This window comes from Ursus maritimus, unplaced genomic scaffold, assembly GCF_017311325.1.
Source record: "Ursus maritimus isolate PB19 unplaced genomic scaffold, ASM1731132v1 scaffold_27, whole genome shotgun sequence".
Classification (NCBI taxonomy): Eukaryota; Metazoa; Chordata; class Mammalia; order Carnivora; family Ursidae; genus Ursus; species Ursus maritimus.
In genome coordinates, this window is record NW_024425230.1 from 38016293 (window position 1) to 38035303 (window position 19011).

Sequence of the window (19011 nt, forward strand, 5' to 3'; positions counted from 1 at the left end):
TGTAATACAAAAGACCGTCACTAAGTCCCAATGGATACATGAGTGGAGAACACGAGCGAATAATTCCTTTGGGAGGAAATGCAGCTTGTTTGCTAAGCCTGTTCTAGCTAGAAGCTTATGTGACCCTCCCTCACGCTAGCTTCCAGGTCCCCCAGCCCTGGCCCTCATTCCAACCCCAGGGGCCCAAAGCACCCGTCTCTCCCTGCTGTGCTTCATCAGAGAGGTCGTGGAGACTGCAGTGGGGACCCCCTTCAACCCAGGCCCCCACACTTACATGATCAGCCACGTTGGTGTAGCCTCCTGCATGGATGAGGGGCCGGGCCACGTCCTCAGAACCACCGAGGACTGCGTAGTGGAGGCAGCTCTGTTTTTTCTAGAGGGAAACGGGCATGATTGGGATCGTTATTCCATTACGCCCAGGACTATTACCCCCTCGAACCCTGAGGCTGGAGAAATCGATGCCTTGGCCAGGCCTGGTGTCTAGTAAAAGGAGTTCACTGTGGTCCTGGCTTTTCCTTGTCTCCTGTCGCAAACTCCAGAACATACATCAAAGCCTGCACAATTCCTAGGCTAGTAAAGACACGCAAAGTATACTCTGAGGTTTTCAAGGAGGGGAGGGGAGCAAATAAGACTTGCCAGCACAGAGCAAACCCCACCTGGCACACACTGCCCCGCCGCAGCTGGTCGCAGCACGTCTGGGCACGAGCCGGGCAGCGCCAGGGCAAGGCTGCATTCTGATGGGCCTTCTAAGTGCCCACCTTCCCTCTGAGCCCACCCCCGGCCAAACAACAATCTCACATGAGATACCCCCTCACTCTACCAGGCAGACCCCTCTAGGTGACCAGCTGTCCCAGACTGCCCAGACTGCTCCCCAGGACTTTCAGTTTTAACACCAGCACAGTATGGGGCAAACTGGGATGAATGAGCTGGTCACCCTCCCAAAGCCCTGTCTGAACTGCGTGCACAGGGTGAGTGGGAACCAGTTGGCCTCCCAACGGGAAATGTCATCACTTTGGGTTAGCCCCCAGTTCAGAGACCCTGCGAGGGCTGGGGGCGTCCAGATAGAATGTGCCCTCTGCCAGAAAGCTCAAGCCAAGACGAGAGCACAAGGCCCAGTGCAGTGGACAGCTCCAGCCCTGCCAAGGACCACCAGCTGGACACGACCTCCCCAGTCCCTAAACTCCTGTGCTGTTACTGCCGGGGAGGTGGCCTTGACATTTCACTTCTTGTGCCCTCTCCCAGTCCTGAGCACTGTGCTGGCGCAGGGAAAGGGCTGCTGCCCAAAGAGCAACCCCGGGCATATGGAAGGACATAGTTGGGGGCCCTGAGGCAGCTACTTTCACCCTCTGGGCGTTGGTGTCATCCCGACACCCTGGGGCAGCAAGGTGTACCTGCTAGGGAAGTTCTGCAAATGCAGTGTTTTGTGACTTCTCAAGTATTATTCACATTTAAAGGGGGTTAACATTGATATTATTATTGAATTTACATTTGCTATTTTGCTACTTATTTTCTATACGTCTCCTGTCTTTTTTGTTCTTCTGTTTCTCCTTGATTGCCTTCTTTTGTGTTAAATAGTTTTAGCATACTATTTTAATTTCTGGGCTTTTCAACTATTTTTGCTATTATATTTTATTATTATCGCTTTATTGTTGAAATTAGGAACAGAGAATTCCAGACCCTGAAGCCATTCAATCAGCCAAGAAAGATTATTTGTCATTGACCTAAAAGTAAAAAGCAAAACAAAACAAAAAACGCCAACTCACTACCTAAGGAAAGTCCACAACGCCCCTTTCCAGGACACAGAATTTCCAACGGCTGACCTAAGGAGTCAGTAGTGAGAGAGAGGAGGCCTGTCCCAGGCTCCAGCACAGGCAAGGTAAACCTTCCAGGCCAGGAGCTCTGCAGCCCGGGGATTAGGCTTTTCAGACTCAGCTTTGCTTTTTGCCAGCTTGTGACCCGCGAAAGTCACTGCATCTCTCTACACTTCCGTTTCTTCATCGGTAAAAGAGGGGAAATTTTTCTGAAGTAATTGTTATGAAGGGGACTCGTGAGCTACCGAGTACCCCGCGATAAGAAGACACCAACAGGTGTTCCCAGTCGCTCCCAGGCACTGGGAGGGGTATTTACTCCTCACAGCAATGTTAAAACGTGACTACACAGCATCCCCGCTTTATACTTGGGAAGTGAGGCTCAGAGGATTTAAGCGACTTGCCGTCGGTCACAGAGCCCAGCAGTGGAGAAGGCAAGACCAGACCCCGGGTCTGCGGCCTCAGGGCCCCTATTCACACGCGTTCAGGAATCCCTGAACCGTTGACACGGCTAGGGTAAGGGTCAGTAGCCGGGCAGACATCCGTCCCCAGCGAGGGCTGACTACCTGGGTGAGGGCATTCACACAGCTCCCCGCCTCAAGGAGCAGCTGCACACAGTCGGGGTGCACGCCTTCAGCCGCCGCGTGCAGGGCAGTCAGACCTTCCTGAGGATGGCAGGGAGGCTGAGGCCAGGCCCTGAGATGCGAGGGACCCCTTGCGCTATGCTCCAGAGCTCTAGGCGCTCTCCACGGCCATGCTGCTGAGGACAATAACCTGGGTCGTTATTTGTGGTTCCTGGAACCCCATAGCCGATTTTCTCACGTTGAGGAGCCGATTCGCTCCCGCCTCCACATCCCTGCTCATGTTCTCCCCCTCCAAGCTGCCTCACCCCCTGCTCTCTGTCTATTCCTTCTTACTCCAGAAAGCCTCTACCAGCGGAAAATCCGGCTGCACCTCGGGCCGTCCGTTCCTTGAAAGCAGGGAGCGAGCGAGCATCACGCATCTCGGCATCCTCTGGGCCGTGACTCACCACGTTCCGCTCCTCCAGGTCCCGCCTGATGTCCACGAGCCGCTGCAGCACAGCCAGGTGTCCCCGGGTGGCAGCCAGGTGAAGGGCTGTGTTCCCCTCCTGCAGGCAGAAGGGCTCCCGAAGGACCGGTAGAATCATAGACCCTTGAAAGCCCTGGGGACCTGCTGGAAACGCCCCTCATTGTACAGACATGGAAGCTAAGGTCCAGAGAGGGGAAGTGACACATCTAGGGTCACAGAGCGAGTCGATGAAAAACTGCAGCCCCCGAACGCTGGGCCAGGGTCTCCCTGACCCTGAGGAGTGTGCCCCAAACTACAACCAGTCCTGGTCTTTCCTTACACTTGAAGGCAGACACAATACTCGGGGGAAAAAAATCCCTACTTTCCATGTCCCCGTCTAAAGCCAGTCCCGCCTTGAGCCATCCTGGATCCACCCCCTCCCCCTGCTCAAGGCCACAGCTCCAAGGACTCTCCTCAGCACTCAGGTTGTGCCCAGGCAGCCAGTTCAAGATGGTAGCTTCTCATTGAATAGCGTGGCCATGCTGACCACACTACCTAAAACTGCAACTCCAGGGGTGCCTGGGTGCCTCAGTCGGTTAAGCGTCTGCCTTTGGCTCAGGTCATGATCTCGGGGTCCTGGGATCAAGCCCTGCTCAGCGGGGAGTCTGCTTCTCCCTCTCCCTCTGCCCCCTGCTTGTGCTCTCACTCACGCGCATGCTCTCTCTCTCTCTCAATTAATAAAATCTTTTAAAAAAATAGAATAGAATAAAATAAAATAACATATAATAAAATGAAACTCCCACCCCCTGTTCTCCTGATCCACTGATCTTGCTGGACTTTTCTTTCCCTTTTCCCCCAGAGCACTGATAACCCAACACAGTATAATTTGCTTGTATACTATGCTTATTGTTTATAGTCTGACTCTTCCTGCGAGAACATAAACACCTCAGCGCAGGGATTTCTGTACTTTGTTCTCCAATGTTCCCCCAAGTGCCTAGAACAGGGCCTGGGGCACAAGGCAGACATTCAATAAAATATTTGTTCAATGATAAGTACTGTGACAGAGAGATTGTCACGTGTCTCCTAGACCTTGAGAGCCGCAGGGCTGGTAGTTGTCTCACACTTGAGAAGTCTAAAGGTGACACGACACAGCCAAGAGAGGTGGTTCCACGGGGTGTGGCAAAGGGCACACTGTTCTTTGTATCAGAAGTGGGTCTTGCCGGGGCGCCTGGGTGGCGCAGTCGTTGGGGCGTCTGCCTTCGGCTCAGGGCGTGATCCTGGCGTTCCGGGATCGAGTCCCACATCAGGCTCCTCCGCTGGGAGCCTGCTTCTTCCTCTCCCACTCCCCTGCTGTGTTCCCTCTCTCGCTGGCTGTCTCTCTGTCACATAAATAAATAAAAAATCTTTAAAAAAAAAAAAAAAAGAAGTGGGTCTCGCCAAGGGCAGCCTGATGGGGTTGTCCTTAAAGGGATCTATCTTTCTGCAGGCGCTCCTGGGAGGCTCAGTCAATTAAGCATCCGACTCTTCTTTTTTTTTTTTTTTTAAAGATTTTATTTATTTATTTGGGGGCGCCTGGGTGGCACAGCAGTTAAGTGTCTGCCTTCGGCTCAGGGCGTGATCCTGGCGTTATGGGATCGAGCCCCACATCAGGCTCCTCTGCTATGAGCCTGCTTCTTCCTCTCCCACTCCTCCTGCTTGTGTTCCCTCTCTCGCTGGCTGTCTCTATCTCTGTCGAATAAATAAATAAAATCTTTAAAAAAAAAAGATTTTATTTATTTATTTGACAGAGACAGAGAGAGAGGGAACACAAGCAAGGGGAGTGTGAGAGGGAGAAGCAGGCTTCCTGCCTAGCAGGGAGCCTGATGCGGGGCTCCATCCCAGGACCCTGGGATCATGACCTGAGCCGATGGCAGACGCTTAACGGCTGAGCCACCCAGGTGCCCCTAAGCATCTTGACTCTTCACTTCAAGCTCAGGTCAAGATCTCAGGGTCATGAGATGGAGCCCCACGTCATGTTCCATGCTCGGCGGGGAGTCTGCTTCTCCCTCTCCCTCTGCCCCCCCCCAAGAATAAATAAATCTTTTTTAAAAAGGGAGGGAATCTTTCTGCATAGGACAAGTGGATGGTGAAGGGGCCCCAGCAAAGAGAAGAGTGGGAAGGGACCAGCCAGAGAAGTACATCCCGCAGGAAGAACCACACGTGGAGAACCAGAGCAGGGGCCCCTGAGGGAACCCACAAAGGCATCAGAAGGGACAAGCCAGCCTCAGCTATTCATCACGCCCAGCAGGGCTCTGGGACAGGTCTAGCTACACCAGTCATGGGGCTCTAGCTCAAGGTCTGTTCCTCTGCCCTGGCCTGTTTCTGCACCTTCCTGAGCCAGGAATCAAGACATGCACATTAGACCAGAACTCTTAGGGCCCAGTGAGGGGGGGAACATACACCAGTGCCAAAGTGGTACTTAAAGCAGCTACAGACGCACCTCCCCTCATGGTAACTCCACACACACCTGCAACAGCTATATCCTATGCGGTCGAGGATGAAACATTTAAATTTCTTCTCTGATCATTACCATGTTGTATTAAAAGTTAAGTTGAAAAAAATTCCCTCAATGACCACAAAATATCCCCTCAACAGCTTTGTTCGCTTCCCCCCCACTCTCGGTACTTGTGCGCACAGCTGCCTAGCTCCTGCCGGCTTGGCCAGGGTGTGAAGTCTGTGTTCAAGGAGACACAAAGGAAGTGGTGAACCATGCGGGGCCAATACGTGCCCCCAGGTAGCAGGGCTGTGGAGACAGGGGCAGGGTTTTGTTTTCCTTCTGGGTTATAAATATCCACATCTTGCTCTTTTTTCTTTTTTTTTAAGATTTTATTTGACACAGAGAGGAGAGAGAGAGCGAGCGCAAAAGCGGGGGGAGCAGCAGAAAGAGGGAGAGGGAGAAGCAGGCTGTGGGGTCCTAGCAGGAGTCAGACCTTTAACGGCACAAAGCCTTGAAAGGCATATAACTATGCCTCCTGCCCAAATGAAATTCAAAATGAAAACACATTTCACCTGAAAATACAAAACTTAACAGGGCATGCAATTTTTTTTAAAGATTTTATTTATTTATCTGGGGAAGAGAGAACGAGCGAGTAAGAGAGAGCACAAGCAGGGTGAAGGGCAGAGGGAGAAGTAGACTCCCCGCTGAACAGGGAGCCCGACATGGGACTCGATCCCGGGACTCTGGGATCATGACCTGAGTTGAAGGCAGACATTTAACCGACTGGGCCACACAGGTGCCCCAATTTTTTAAAAAAGATTTTTTATTTATTCATTTGAGAGAGCAAGCGAGAGCATAAGCAGGCAGGAGGTGGAGGGAGGTGGCGAAGCAGACTCCCCGCTGAGCAGGGAGCCTGAGCCGGGGCTAGATCTCTGCACCTCAGGATCACCACCCAGCTGAAGGCAGACACTTAACCGACGGAGCCACCCAGGCGCCAACAGGGGCATGAAATTTTAAAAGCTTCTGTCTAGAATTTCTGATGGCAGATTCTGGGTAAGCTCATCAAAGCGGGGCTTTGCTTGTTTCCCAGTTTTGGTGCTCCTGCCCTCCTGGCACCCTGAATACAATCATGTTTTTACCTCCGAGGTAGAGGCATCCTGGCGGGGGCTGTCCTCCAGCCTACCTAGTCCAGAGCATGACCGGCTCAGCCCGTTTCCGGAATGAAGGAAAGCAGCCCGATCTGATCCTCAGGGCCAAAAGGATGAGTGTGGACAGCTGGATTCGGTGCAAACACCAAGGGCTTCGTGCCCAGGAAGCAGCTTGAAGAGAGGGAGCAGCCCAGGGCTGGACATCGGGTTGCTGGTTCCAAACCCAGTTCAACCTTTGTCTTGCTGTGTGACCTTGGCTAAAGCATCCCCCTCTCTGGACCTATAATCTACAAAATGAGAAGGTTGAACTGGTCCTCAATGAAGGACACTTCCAGTTCTAAGGCCCTGTGGTGCATTTGCCTGTCACTAGCTTATAAACAGAACTCCTCTATCCTGGCCAAGCACATTAATCAGAAGATTAATAATGGAGTTTGTCCCTTTATTGGAAGCATTGTTTAGAATTTGCTGCAACATACTTGCCTAATGATCCACAGTGATAGGAGTCCTTTTCAGGGTGGTCCCCTCAGGCCCAGCCCTCCCCTCCCCTCAGATTGGTGGTGAAATCCTGCTTGGAGCTCTCCACCCTGAACCAACTGCTCCCTCCTCCGGGCCCTCATCCTATTTTTGTCATGACCATAGTAGATGACTAAATGACGAAGAAAGTTAATAACCAGCAGGTGCATGGCTACCACCCCCCTAGCTCTTCCCCTCCCCCCCAACAACAGACAGCCCCAAGGGCATCACAATCCTGCTCAAACCCACACCAGGCAGCACCACCAGCCAACAGATTGGCCATCCCGGCTCCCCACATCTGATCACAGCTTTCTACTGCGGTGGCAGCCCAGCTTCCTTGAGTGAAAAACTGTGTCTTGGATATCTTTGGGCTCCTCACGCACAGCGCGGGACGGGCCCATAGCGTGTGCTCGCCAAATGCCTGATGAACATCAGACCCTCTCTGGTCCTTGAGCCGCCTGCCCCTCCAGAGTGCTGGAGTCAGAAGCGGGCACAGGTCAGCTGCTAGCGCCCACCCTGGTCAGGAGCCCAGAGCTTGGACCTCCTCTGGGACCCCGTTACAGTACCTTGTCTTTCACACTGTGGTCACAGCCAGAGCCCACGAGGAAGTCCAGAGCTTCCAGCTGCCCGTGCTCAGCAGCCCGGTGGAAGGCCGTCCTTCCCAGCTGACCAGAGAGGGGAAGAGAGTGACCCTTCTGTACCCTGTGGGAGGCACGCCCCCGCTGCCCATCTAGTCAATCTCTCAGGGCTTGCAGGGGCCTCTCCTGCCCCGGCAACTCTCTCCTCCTCTCGCTCGACACACCTTACCTGGAAAGCCCAGACCCAAATTTCCCACAAGATCCACTGGGTGGGGTCCCTCCCCCACTGAAATCCTTCTGTGGCTCCCTGCTGCCTACTGAGTAAAGGACAGATTTCTGAGGCGTGAGGTCAGTGGAGATTTCCATGAGGAGCTCCCAACAAGCCCCTGGCTCTCACTCCCAGAATTCCAGTCCATCTGAACTCACATGCAAAGGGCCCTTTTCCACCTCTAAAGCTCTAACAATGCTCTCCTCTCTACTTACAAAACCTCCCTGCTTTCCAATCTTACCAACAAAATCCAGTTCACACACTAAATGTCACCTCCTCCGGGAAGCAGAAAGCAGTGGCTCCCGTCTCCAACCTATCTAGTTAGTCCTCATCAGAGCCTCTCTGAGGGAACTGACCGTTTTCCTCCTGTGTCCCGCTCATTTGTGCCCTAACTTCCCTTCCAGACCAGCAGTTCCCTGAGGTGGAGTCTAGTCTGCACTACCCATACCTCAAAGGATGTACTCAAGAAATGGGCAGGAGTGGCCCCAGGAGCCCCAAACTCAATGGGAACGACAAGCAGCCTCAAGGCCATTCTCACCTTGTCAGCACGGTCCAAGAGCACATCTCCCAGGTCCTCCATTACGAACGCCAGCACCGGCACGTGACCTTTTTGGGCTGCACAGTGCAGTAAGGTCAGGCCATCCTGGAAAAAGGTGGTAGACCACAGCGGTCCCTGCAGTCTACGAAGAGGGGCTCTTCTCACACCCTGGTTGTCTCCCAAAGGGTGAGTGTTTGCAACCCAGAACACAGCTTTCCCATGGAAACAGCACAGTATGTAAATGGGGATGGACCCCTGGGTCACCCACAGGTGCCCACTCAGCCTCACAGGGCCTGGTGGGAGTCAGGATGCCAGAGTCCAAATCCCAGCTCCAGCATCGATCAGCAATGCAGTGTGGTCTTGACCAAGTTATCTGTACCTCGATGAGCCTCCATTTTCTCCTAGGTCAAATCAGGATAACCTCTGACTGCCTCAGTGGGTGGCTGAGGGGGTTGGACAGCGTCACCTAGAGGAAGTCTTTTTATACGCTGAAAAATAACTCGGGGTGTGAGGTGCGGTTGTGTAGCACTAACAGTCCCCAGAATACCCCCCACACGACAGTATTACAAGGTTACAACATCTGCTTGCTCTGATTCAGCCCCAAATGAGAAACGAGGCCACTAAGTGCCCAGGATCTCTCTCTAGGAGGTCACCTCCTAACATTCCGGGGAGGGCTGAGAGCTGATGGGGTCTGCAGGAGGTGCAAAAAAAAGGAGAAAATAGACCCCACAGTGGAGTCACTTGTGCTAAGGCCCACCCACGTCACCAGACCGAGACTTAATACCTAACCTAACTGCAGCTTCAGCCTCTCCCAGATAAGTAATCTTCACCAGTCAGGCTGGTATTTCCTGGTCCACACTAGGGAGGGAATCCACCTGACAGACCCCCTACCGGTCTCCAAAGGAAGGTGATCTTACCTAAAACAATCCACTCTTTGCTAGAGTAACTTCGTTGCCCCACTTCCTTTTGCCTATAGAAGTCTCATTTTGTACAGCTCCCCAGAGCTCCTTTCTATTTGCTAGATGGGATGCCGCCCAATTCATGAATCATTGAATAAAGCCAATTAGATTCTTAAATTTACTCACTTGAATTTTGTTCTTTAACAGAGGGGGGTGGCTAGGGTGGGAAGAGGCCTAGGCAGGGAGAAGGTCTCTTGGCCCCAGAAGCAATATTTAAGTGAGGCACGTTTGCAAATCCTACGGTTATAGCCCAGAGCTTCTACCAAGGCCTTGCAATATAGCTCCCGTGTTTGGAGCACTGTTTTTCAAATAGGTTGCAACCACCAATGGGTCATAAAAATCAATATATTGAATGATGTTGTACATCTTGACAGTGGTTCGGATTACACAGGAGTAAAATTTATGAAATCTCAGTGAATATAAACTTACGATTTGTGTATTTCATTTTAGGTAAAGAAATTGAATTCTAGTTAATGCTATGCATGCTGAAGTATTTAGAGGGAAGTATAGCGATGTCTGTAATTTATCTTGAAATGCTTCCAAAATTTATAAGGAACTTTAAAAGCTCATCAATGATATATTAAACAACCCAATTAAAAAATCATTTGGACAACAAAGAAGATATATGGACGGCAAATAAGCATGTAAAAAGATACCTAACATCATTAGTCATTATTGAAATGCAAATTAAAACCACAAAGAGTTTCTAACAGTAGAGTATGGAAAGGGGAAAAATGCTAACATTCCAGTGGAGAAACCTGGCCAACACCACTTTAACCATGTGATCCAGTGTGAAATTATGGTTTATAATAAGAAATCAAGTGTGAAATTATGGTTTATAATAAGAAATATGTATTTGGTCTCCGTCCTGTTTCCGGCACAAAGCTCCTAAACCCTTGGAATTTTCTAAGTGCATGGAGTGATTAAGGTGTCTATTGTTATGTTAATTTGGTGACAGGGGAAGCCCAAGGTAACCTGAAGATGGGGGCTGGTTGCCTGGGAAACCAACTTGATTGGAGGGTTAGAACTTTCAGTCCCACCCCCTGACCTCCATGGAGGGGAGAGAGGCTGGAGGTTGAGTCAATCACCAATGATCAAGGATTTAATCTATCCTGTCTATGAAATGAAGCCTCCATAAAAATACCAAAGGAACAGGGCTGGGAGAACTTGCAGGTGGGTGAACAAGAATGCATCCACGTGCCGGGTCCCACACTCCACAAGGACAGGAGTTCCTTTGTTTGGGACCTCACCTTATGTGTCTCTTCATCTGGCTATTGATTTGTGTCCTTTAATATCCTTTGGAATAAATTTGTGATCCAGTGAGTAAACTGGTTTCCTGAGTTCTGTGAGCCCCTCTAGCAAATGAACCAAACCTAAGGAGGAGGTCATGGGAACCTCTGATTTATAGCCAGTCTGTCAGCAGCCCAGGTAATAGCCTGGACATGGGGTTGGCTTCTGAAATGGGGGTGCTCTTGTGAGCCCTTAACCAGTGGAATCTGATGCTATCTTCAGGCAGATAGTGTTGGAATTGAGTTAAATTTGTGGGATACCCAGTCAGTGTCCATGGAGAATTGAACTAACTGCTTTTGGTACGGAAAAAACACACACATTGGAATTGGTGTCAGAATTGGATCAAGGTGACATCACCAGTGATAGGCCATATTGGGTATTGATAAAGTTAACTCTTATATCCAGACCTACAAAATAGAGGCTGCCCCAGTGACCTGGCGCAGGTCACAAATCTAAACTAACTTGGGGGCGCCTGGGTAGCTCAGTCAGTTAAGCATCTTCCTTCCGCTCAGGCCATGATCTCAGGCTCCTGGGCTCTAGTCCTGCTTCCAGCCCCTTGCTCAGCAGGGGGTCTGCTTCTCCCTCTCCCTCTGCCCCTCCCCCCTGCTCGTGTTCTCTCTTTCTCTCAAATACATATATATAAAAACACACATATATAAATAAACCTACCTCGGCCTGCACTTACTGGAAACCTAACATTCACCAATGACAACCTAGCATACACTCAGCTGTACTAACTCCTCTTACCCTAGAAAGCAGGACCCGCTGGCCTTACAAGGAAATCCCCCTAGCAGCCAGTCCTGCCGTTTCTGTGTTGCTGCTCTTGGGGCTCTACAAAATCCGCTCTTGCCCAAAATCCCTCCGGACGAGTGTTCAACTGCTTTGAAGGGCTGTAGTCCCTCGATCCGGGAAAGGTTTTCTTTCAAATAAAGGACACCAAACTCACTGCAACACTGTTTGCATTTTGGGAGCACCTGGCTGGCTCCTTGGCAGAACGCGTGACTCTTGATCTTGGGGCCATGAGTTCGAGCCCCACGTTGGGCACAGAGTTTACTTACTTACTTAATTAAATTGTTTTCGCTTTGTCATTGCACGGTGTCCTGTGCCCCCTGATAGGAGGCAGGGAAGGGCACCTAACCTCTGGTTTTCTTTCCCAAATTCCATAACCCCAATCTAATCATGAAAAAACATCAGACATACCCAAATTCAAGGACATTCTACAAAATACCTGAGCAGGACTCTTCAAATGTGTCAAGGTCATGAAAAACAAGGAAAGACTGAGAAACTGTCACAAGATTGGAGGAGACTAAGGAGACAAGATGACTAAATACTTCATAGGATATTAACGGGAAAATTGCTGAAATTTTCATACAGCCTACAGTTTAGTAAAACTCTAGATATCACCAGTGCCTGGCTAAGTAGAGCCAGGTAAACAGCAGGGAAAAGGAAAGCTCCAGGGCCAAACGGACTGAGGCCCAGCCATGGCCAGGCTCAAGGCTCCGCTGCAAGTGGGCTGAATACCTCTAGGGAGGACCTTGAACAAGGGATAGAAAGGTAGTGGCAGGGACTGCTTGCAAAGATGGCCACAACTATTCCTCCCACCCCTGGAAACACCCAAAGCAACAGGATTGTGCTACTCTCCTTATCTAGGGAGGGGAATATTCTCCAGCCTCTGAAGCCAGGCTGGCAAGGTAATGGGCTTCGAGCAATATAATACGGCACAAGTGGTATCATGTGACTTCCCAGCCGAGGCCTCAAGAGACCATGCCACTTCCACTCTTGCATTCTTTCATCCTTGAAAAAAATATGCTCAATTTTTAAGTAGAAGTTAAAGAAAATAGAAATGTCCTTTTATTCCCCCACCTTGAATTCTCTTTAAGGACAGAGATTGAGAACTCTGGCTGACAGCATCTGGTCCAGAAATGTTTGCATTTTCATAAGGGCCACTGACCCCTGAAAAGGTAAGACACCAGTGCAGAGATCCCTGGCACTCTGACTCGCTGGGGCCTCCTCCCTCATACCACAGAGCAGCCCAGTGAGCTGCGAGGGAGTGCCAGGCTCCCTAAGTGCCAGGCACGGAGCCAGATGCTTTATACACAGCACGGGGCTGCTCCCTCAGCTCAGAGGCGAGTACTAGCATCCCCATTTTCCAAGGTGAAAACTGAGGCTCAGGACGCTTAAGTAATTTGCCCAGGGTCCCAGGGTTTGGTAACCAGAACTTTGCTCCTTCCACCCCACCGCACCCCACCGCACCGCACCGGAGGCAGGGCCAAGCAGGAGGTGGGAGAGGCCCAGTCTCTCTCTCATTACATCTTCTAACCACCGTCTGAGGATGTTACTTTGATGCCTCTCGTGTGAATAAGGAGGCTGCCCAGAGGGCTAGCCACTGTCCCAACATGACAGAGCGATAAAGGGTCAGGGGCCCTAGAAGAAAGAGGCTTTTAATGCTGACAGGAGAGGCACCCCAGCACTTCTCCCAGCCTCAGTGGAAACAGCAAGCATTCCAACTTCACAGGGCTGGGCTCAGCTGGGGCTTCTGGAGGGTTCTCAGAAGGCAGGGCAAGCTGGGATGGCAGAGCCACGTGGGAAGTAGGAGGGGGCAGAGATGGGGGTACATGGCAGAGGTGGGGGCAGACCAGTGCAGCAGGGGCAGGGGAACAGAGGGGGCAGGGACTCAGGGAGCAAAGGGGCTGCCAGCTGAGACCTTACCTTATTCTCACAGTGGATCTTGGCCCCAGAGCTGACCAGGATCTGGAGAATCCGTAAGTGGCCGAACCAGGCAGACAGGAGAAGCGCGTTCATTCCAAACTAGGGGAGAGGACACGGGGAGGAGATGAGATGAATGTGAGCAGGCATGGCTGTGACACCTGGGCCCATGTCTGCACCAAAAATCATACACCCATAAGGGACCAGAAGTGCCACCCAGGCCAGGGAGCACAAAGCTTAAGGAATGTAAAAACCATGGCATTTAAAAAAAAATTTATTTTTTTAATTGTTTAAAAAGATTTTATTTATTTATTTGAGACAGAGGGGAAGCAGACTCCCGTCTGAGCAGGGAGCTGGACACAGGGCTTGATCCCAGGACCCTAAGTTCATGACCTAAGCCAAAGGCAGACACTTAACCGACTGAGCCACCCAAGTGTCCACCCCTCCATGGCATTTTTTAAAAATAGAGGCTGAGACACCATTGTAAACTTTTGTTTTTGCTAAATAAAATTTTAAAATAGGGGCACCTGGGTAACTCAGCCGGCTGAGTGTCCAAGTCTTGATTTCTGCTCAGGTCATGATCTCATGGGTCTTGAGATTGGCCCCACATCAGGCTCTGTGCTGGGCGTGGAGCCTGCTTGGGCTTCTCTTCTTCTCCTTCTGCCCCCCCCTACTTGTGCTGTCTTTAGGTAAATAAATAAATAAATAAGTAAATAAATAACAGCTACGATCTACCCTCCCCATCATTTAATAAAGAAGGAACGTTTTAATACAAAAAACTGCAGAGAAACTATTCTCAGAGTATGCTCTTTCCAAATACAGCCTCATGAAAAACACACTACATTGTTCTTATTTTCTGATTTGCTATGGCTGGTGAAGACCTCACCCTGGACTGGTGTCTGGGAACCACCTGTTTGACTCTCCTACAGGACGGGCTCCAGGCAGATGGCGTACGCCTGCAGACACTTCACCCCTCACAAAACATGCGCTGCACTGACAACCACGGCTCACTGCTGGACAGTCCCTCCTTCCGCTGCACCGAGATCTGCATCCCTGCGCCTTCCACCCCACCAGCCCTTTGCAGCAACTGAGAATACATCTGGGCCCTTTTCTAGTGGTGGCCCAGCACCCGCTTGTAGGGTGCTCTTCCTCAACGTCTGTGAAGTGCTCCAAGATCACAAGAGACTTCACTGACCTCTGCCCCCATGGGGTCCGGCACTGGGTAGAATCTCAATGACCATGGGCTGGCTGAGGGAGAGAAGGAATACACACAGGGCAGAGACCTTGGGGAGAAGCCCACAGGAGCCTGGGAATGAAAAAGGTCAAGGCTCAGGGCCGGGGGAAGAGAGTCATAGGAGCCAGAGCCTTATGCCAGTGGGAACCCCAGGGATATTTCTGCATCCTAGTACCAAAAACTGTCCAGCACAGAGCCCAATGGCATATCCCTCGAGACCTTCCCCCCAACAGCAGGATCCCCCTCTCTTGTTAACTAAAGTAGGCCTGCCCATCAGCTCTCTTATTTTTCAAAATATATTTATTACTATTTGCAAAGGAAACAGAAGATTTATAAAAGCAGTGTGTCTTACTATCCTCCCTCATATCTTCTTTTCTCACTGATTCCCTCAAGGAAGAAATAAAGCACGGTGGCGACAGTGGGGGGTCTTTGTGGCAAAGGCCCATTGCATGAGGGTCCGGTAGGAGGTTCCTGTATTTTATCGGGAAACTCAGGCTGAGGATCCCAGACAGTCTCCTTCCAGAGTCGCCTCTAAATGAGGCCTAAGCAATTGCAGAGAGACGGAGAGGGAGTGGGGAAGTAGGTGTTGCTGCCCAACCCCCACCCCCAGCTTGTAGTCAAGCTCCCCCTCATGCTGGGGCCTGGGAGCAGAGAGAAGCCAGGGCAAAGACAGTATTTCCGTGAAAGGTATATCTCTGCAGCGAAGTTTGCAACTCCTTAAATTTTGTTAAATTTAGACTCTTAAATGTATCCCTGTCAAATGTCATTGTCAGACCCAGTCCTTTCCCCAAACCTATAGAGATGATTTTGTAGACCCTGTTATTCTCCAGTGCTCTCTCTCTCAGCAATAGGTTGCCTGCCAATTGGTTAAGTAAGGCTGCTAGTATTTTTTTTTTAAGATTTATTTATTTATTTGAGAGAGAGAGCATGCAGATGGAAAGGGCAGAGGGAGAAAGAGGCTTAAGCAGACTCGGTGCTGAGCACAGCCCGCCACAGGGCCCGACTTGGGGCAATCTCACCACCCTGAGATCAGACGTGAGTGGAAACCAAGAGTTGGTTGCTTAACGTACTGTGTCACCCAGGAGCCCCAGACTGTTGGTCTTCATTCAGGTCTCTGGTTAAAGCCTTAGCCAGGGCAGAGGCTCGTGGCATATCATGAGAGACCTACCTCCTGATGATTTTATTAATAAGTCCTTTAGCAATCCATCCAATTATCTGTTCTATAGCCCATATCTCTCCCTGTTCACATGGTATCAAGAGGGACTGAAAAAGCTCTCTGAGAACTAAAAAACTCTCGAAAATGGAGAGACCTTTATGGCTGTACAAGGGAGAACTGGGACAGGAAGACAGACAGACATGCACAGAGGCACAGAGGCACAGAGGCGCCTGTATGAGGGGTCCCATACCGCATCCTCATCGTCCACAGCAACCTCGTGCTCCAGGAGCAGCCGCACAGCGGGCTCATGCCCGGCGCCCACAGCCCAGTGCAGGGCCACCCTGCCCACCTGCTGGGAGGGAGAGAAGGGCTCGAGACACCAGCTGCCTGCCTGGCCCGCTCCCTCACCCCCTCCCTGTCTCTCCAGCTGCAGGACAGCTGGTCTGCAGGGTAGAAGGGCCTTTGCTGGCTCTGGCGACAAGCAGGCGGGACTCCAGCCCCACTCAGGCCCCCTCCTCCTCCTCCACATGGCAGCAGCTGAAAGGAATGCAGTCAAACACCATGACTAGATCCCTCTGTCCCCCACCTACACCTTCAGAGCTTCCCACTGCTCTTGGGGCAAACTCCTAACCTTGGGCCCTGCCCACCGCGACTCCGAAATGCCAGACTACTCCCCCTCGCCCTGTCTCTGTTCCTGCTGGACAGCCACCTGGCAGGGGATTACTGTCCTAGTCCTTGAGGGCCTCTGACTGCCTGGGTTCTGTCCCCTCCTTCCTTCAGAATGGGCTGAAGGGGACCGATCCCCGACGCCATTGTCAGACCACCCCGGAAGTCCACCACGGTCTTTGGCCTCAGCACGTCTGAGCAGGACTGGGGGAATCCTGCCTCCTCTGACCCACGAACTGTAGTTTTTAGCTTATGAGGGGACAACAGAAGGAAACACTAATTTTCTGTGTGGTCTTTCTTCCTCAGAGTTTCTGTCCCTACTGTCCCCTCCTGCCTGTCTTTGCCTGGCAAAAATGCCACTTCCTCGAGAAGCCTTCCCTGACTGCTGCGGGGAGGGTGGGCCCCCTCCGACCGCCACATGCTCTCAGCTTATCACAGTGGGAATGAACTGTTTGTGAGACACTCTGCTTAATGTGTCTTCTCCCCAACCAGACTATCAGCTCCAACGCCGCAGGGACCACATCTGCTATGGGCTCTGCTCTGTCCCCAGCACCTAGCACTGTGACTGCCGGCACAAAGTATTTCCCTTTAGAAATACCGACTGACTGACTGAATGAATAAATGACTGAATCTGGCATTAGTATCCTATCATCCTACAAGACCATGCTTCCTTGCAAGTGTTTGTCCAGTGGAGACGGATGTTCTGGTTATGAATAAAATGCTGTGTGACCTAACGTGACTTGCTATCCCCATCTGTGCCTGTCTTGATCTATAAATAGGAACGATACTTCCTGCCTCCTTTACCTCTCCAGGGGTGAGTGAGGACCACCAGGAAACAGGTGGCAGAGTGCTCTGAAAACCAAACTGCACCAGACACACCTGAGAATTCCTGTTACTATTACTGAGCCCCAGACAGGCTCGGAAGACCCAGGTCACACACCTGTCATGTCACCCCAGGCAGGGCAGCCTCTGCAACAGTCAGGAATCCTACACACAACCCTTTCAGCCTCCACTGACCTCCCATCCAGGCTGGCATCTCCTCTAAGACAAGCCTGGCAGCCAGAAGCCCCCAGGCAGAGAGAAGCTACACTGCTTGGCACCCAGGCCTATCACCAGTGTTCCCCCATCAGAAGGAATGGCTTTTCTCTCTGTCTCCTCCTCCAGCAGAGCTATGGGCCACGCCATCTGTGGCCTGCCCTGAGGCCTGATCCATGAACCAGGTCTGCCTCCCTGCCTGGTCTTTGAGCCCCCAGGGACCTGCCTAGGCCCACAGCAGTTTTACACACTCAGTGGGCACTCAGAAACCGGAACTAAATTGCTTCCTCATGCATGCTCAGCCTCTTTTGGTCTGGACTCTCATGGTCTCGAACCTCGAACTTCTGAGCACAGGCACCATTCCGTCTTTGTCCCTCCAGGCTTCTGCCCCTCTCTGTCCGTCTGTCAGCCTCTGACTCCTGGCCTTCAACCCCCTGCCCTCCTGACTCTAACCTTTGCTCCTTGGGTGTGCCTTTCAGATGGGTGACAGGGATTAAGAGGATGAGCTCTCAAATTGCCCAAGCCTAGCTGGGAAGCCCAACCCTGACCTCGGACAAGGCCTCAGAGACCTTGAGACAATGTGGACAATCTGAGCCTCCCCCAGGTTAACATGCAAGTGCTCCTGCCGTGGGGTCCAGGAACTGTTCCACGTGGAGGTGACACCGTGGCAGGCACCATCCCTATCCAAGCCTCCCGATTTGGAAGAGCCCCTTTACGAACGTGGTTTCTGGCCCTGAGGTTGACTCTCCTCTCGATCAGTTCCTTCATCCTCCCGATGTTGTTCCGTCGGGCGGCCTCATGGAGCTGCCTCTCCAGAGGAAGCACTATGGGCAGAAAAGGGGATGTGGGATGAGGGGAAGGGCCCTCACACTGTATGAGGAGAGGTGAACAGCTCCTCCCTGCCCTGAATATTTCCCAGGCAAGGGCTCTTCCAGCTCCTACTGGGGGTGGGGATGCCTCTCCTCCCTTTGGATGTTGGGGACTTCCCCAGACAAGCTGCTTTTCTTCACTAACTCACCACAAGTCCACACGACTGGGACTTAGCAAAGCACTAAAGATGGGACAGCATGGGCAAGACCGTCCACGGGAGCCAGGTGTGTGCCGTCGCAGCCCTCAGAGGTCCCCCATCACCCAGTTGTCATGACCCCAAGAGCAGCTCGTGAGGAAGGGGTGGAACTCCTTCCTACTGGAGGTGTTAACTACCGTTTCCAGGGCTTTGCCCGGTGAAGAAGGCAGCCAGGGTTTACTGACCATCTACCTCATCAGGCTCGGGCAAGGCCAGAGGCACGTTCTCCTAGCTTCTCTGTCCTTGTCCCTCCATCTCTTCTCCCTTCATCCCCAATCCTAACCAGCTGTCACCTCCCAGCTGTGAGGCCCACCCTGATTTGCCTTCTCTCAGGGCTCCTCGTGCCTCAACACTGCATCATTAACTCAGACTAGAGAAAGCTCTGAGGCCTGCCATGGGCAGCGGTGGGCTCAGAGGGTGGTGGCCAAGCCAGGAGAACCCAGTCCCGGTGATATGCTCCAGGGTTCACCTCACCAGACCCCCACGCTGCTGTCATCCTGACTGTTCTTGGCTTATGAGGCTGTCTGGTGTCCTTGGCTGA

The 19011-nt window shown here is 51.7% G+C and overlaps 1 protein-coding gene across 1 annotated transcript in view; it reads right to left on the minus strand.

Annotated features, from left to right (window-relative positions):
• ANKDD1A (ankyrin repeat and death domain containing 1A) overlaps positions 1 to 19011 on the minus strand; it is a 43202-nt gene that overhangs the window by 22223 nt on the left and 1968 nt on the right. Inside the window, exons 2-9 of the mRNA XM_040643112.1 lie at positions 18125 to 18228; positions 15954 to 16052; positions 14509 to 14619; positions 13317 to 13415; positions 8359 to 8463; positions 7541 to 7639; positions 2839 to 2937; positions 275 to 373 (exon numbers count right to left, since the gene is read on the minus strand). Coding sequence (XP_040499046.1) covers positions 275 to 373; positions 2839 to 2937; positions 7541 to 7639; positions 8359 to 8463; positions 13317 to 13415; positions 14509 to 14619; positions 15954 to 16052; positions 18125 to 18228 — 815 coding nt within the window. The remainder of the gene's footprint in view (positions 1 to 274; positions 374 to 2838; positions 2938 to 7540; positions 7640 to 8358; positions 8464 to 13316; positions 13416 to 14508; positions 14620 to 15953; positions 16053 to 18124; positions 18229 to 19011) is intronic.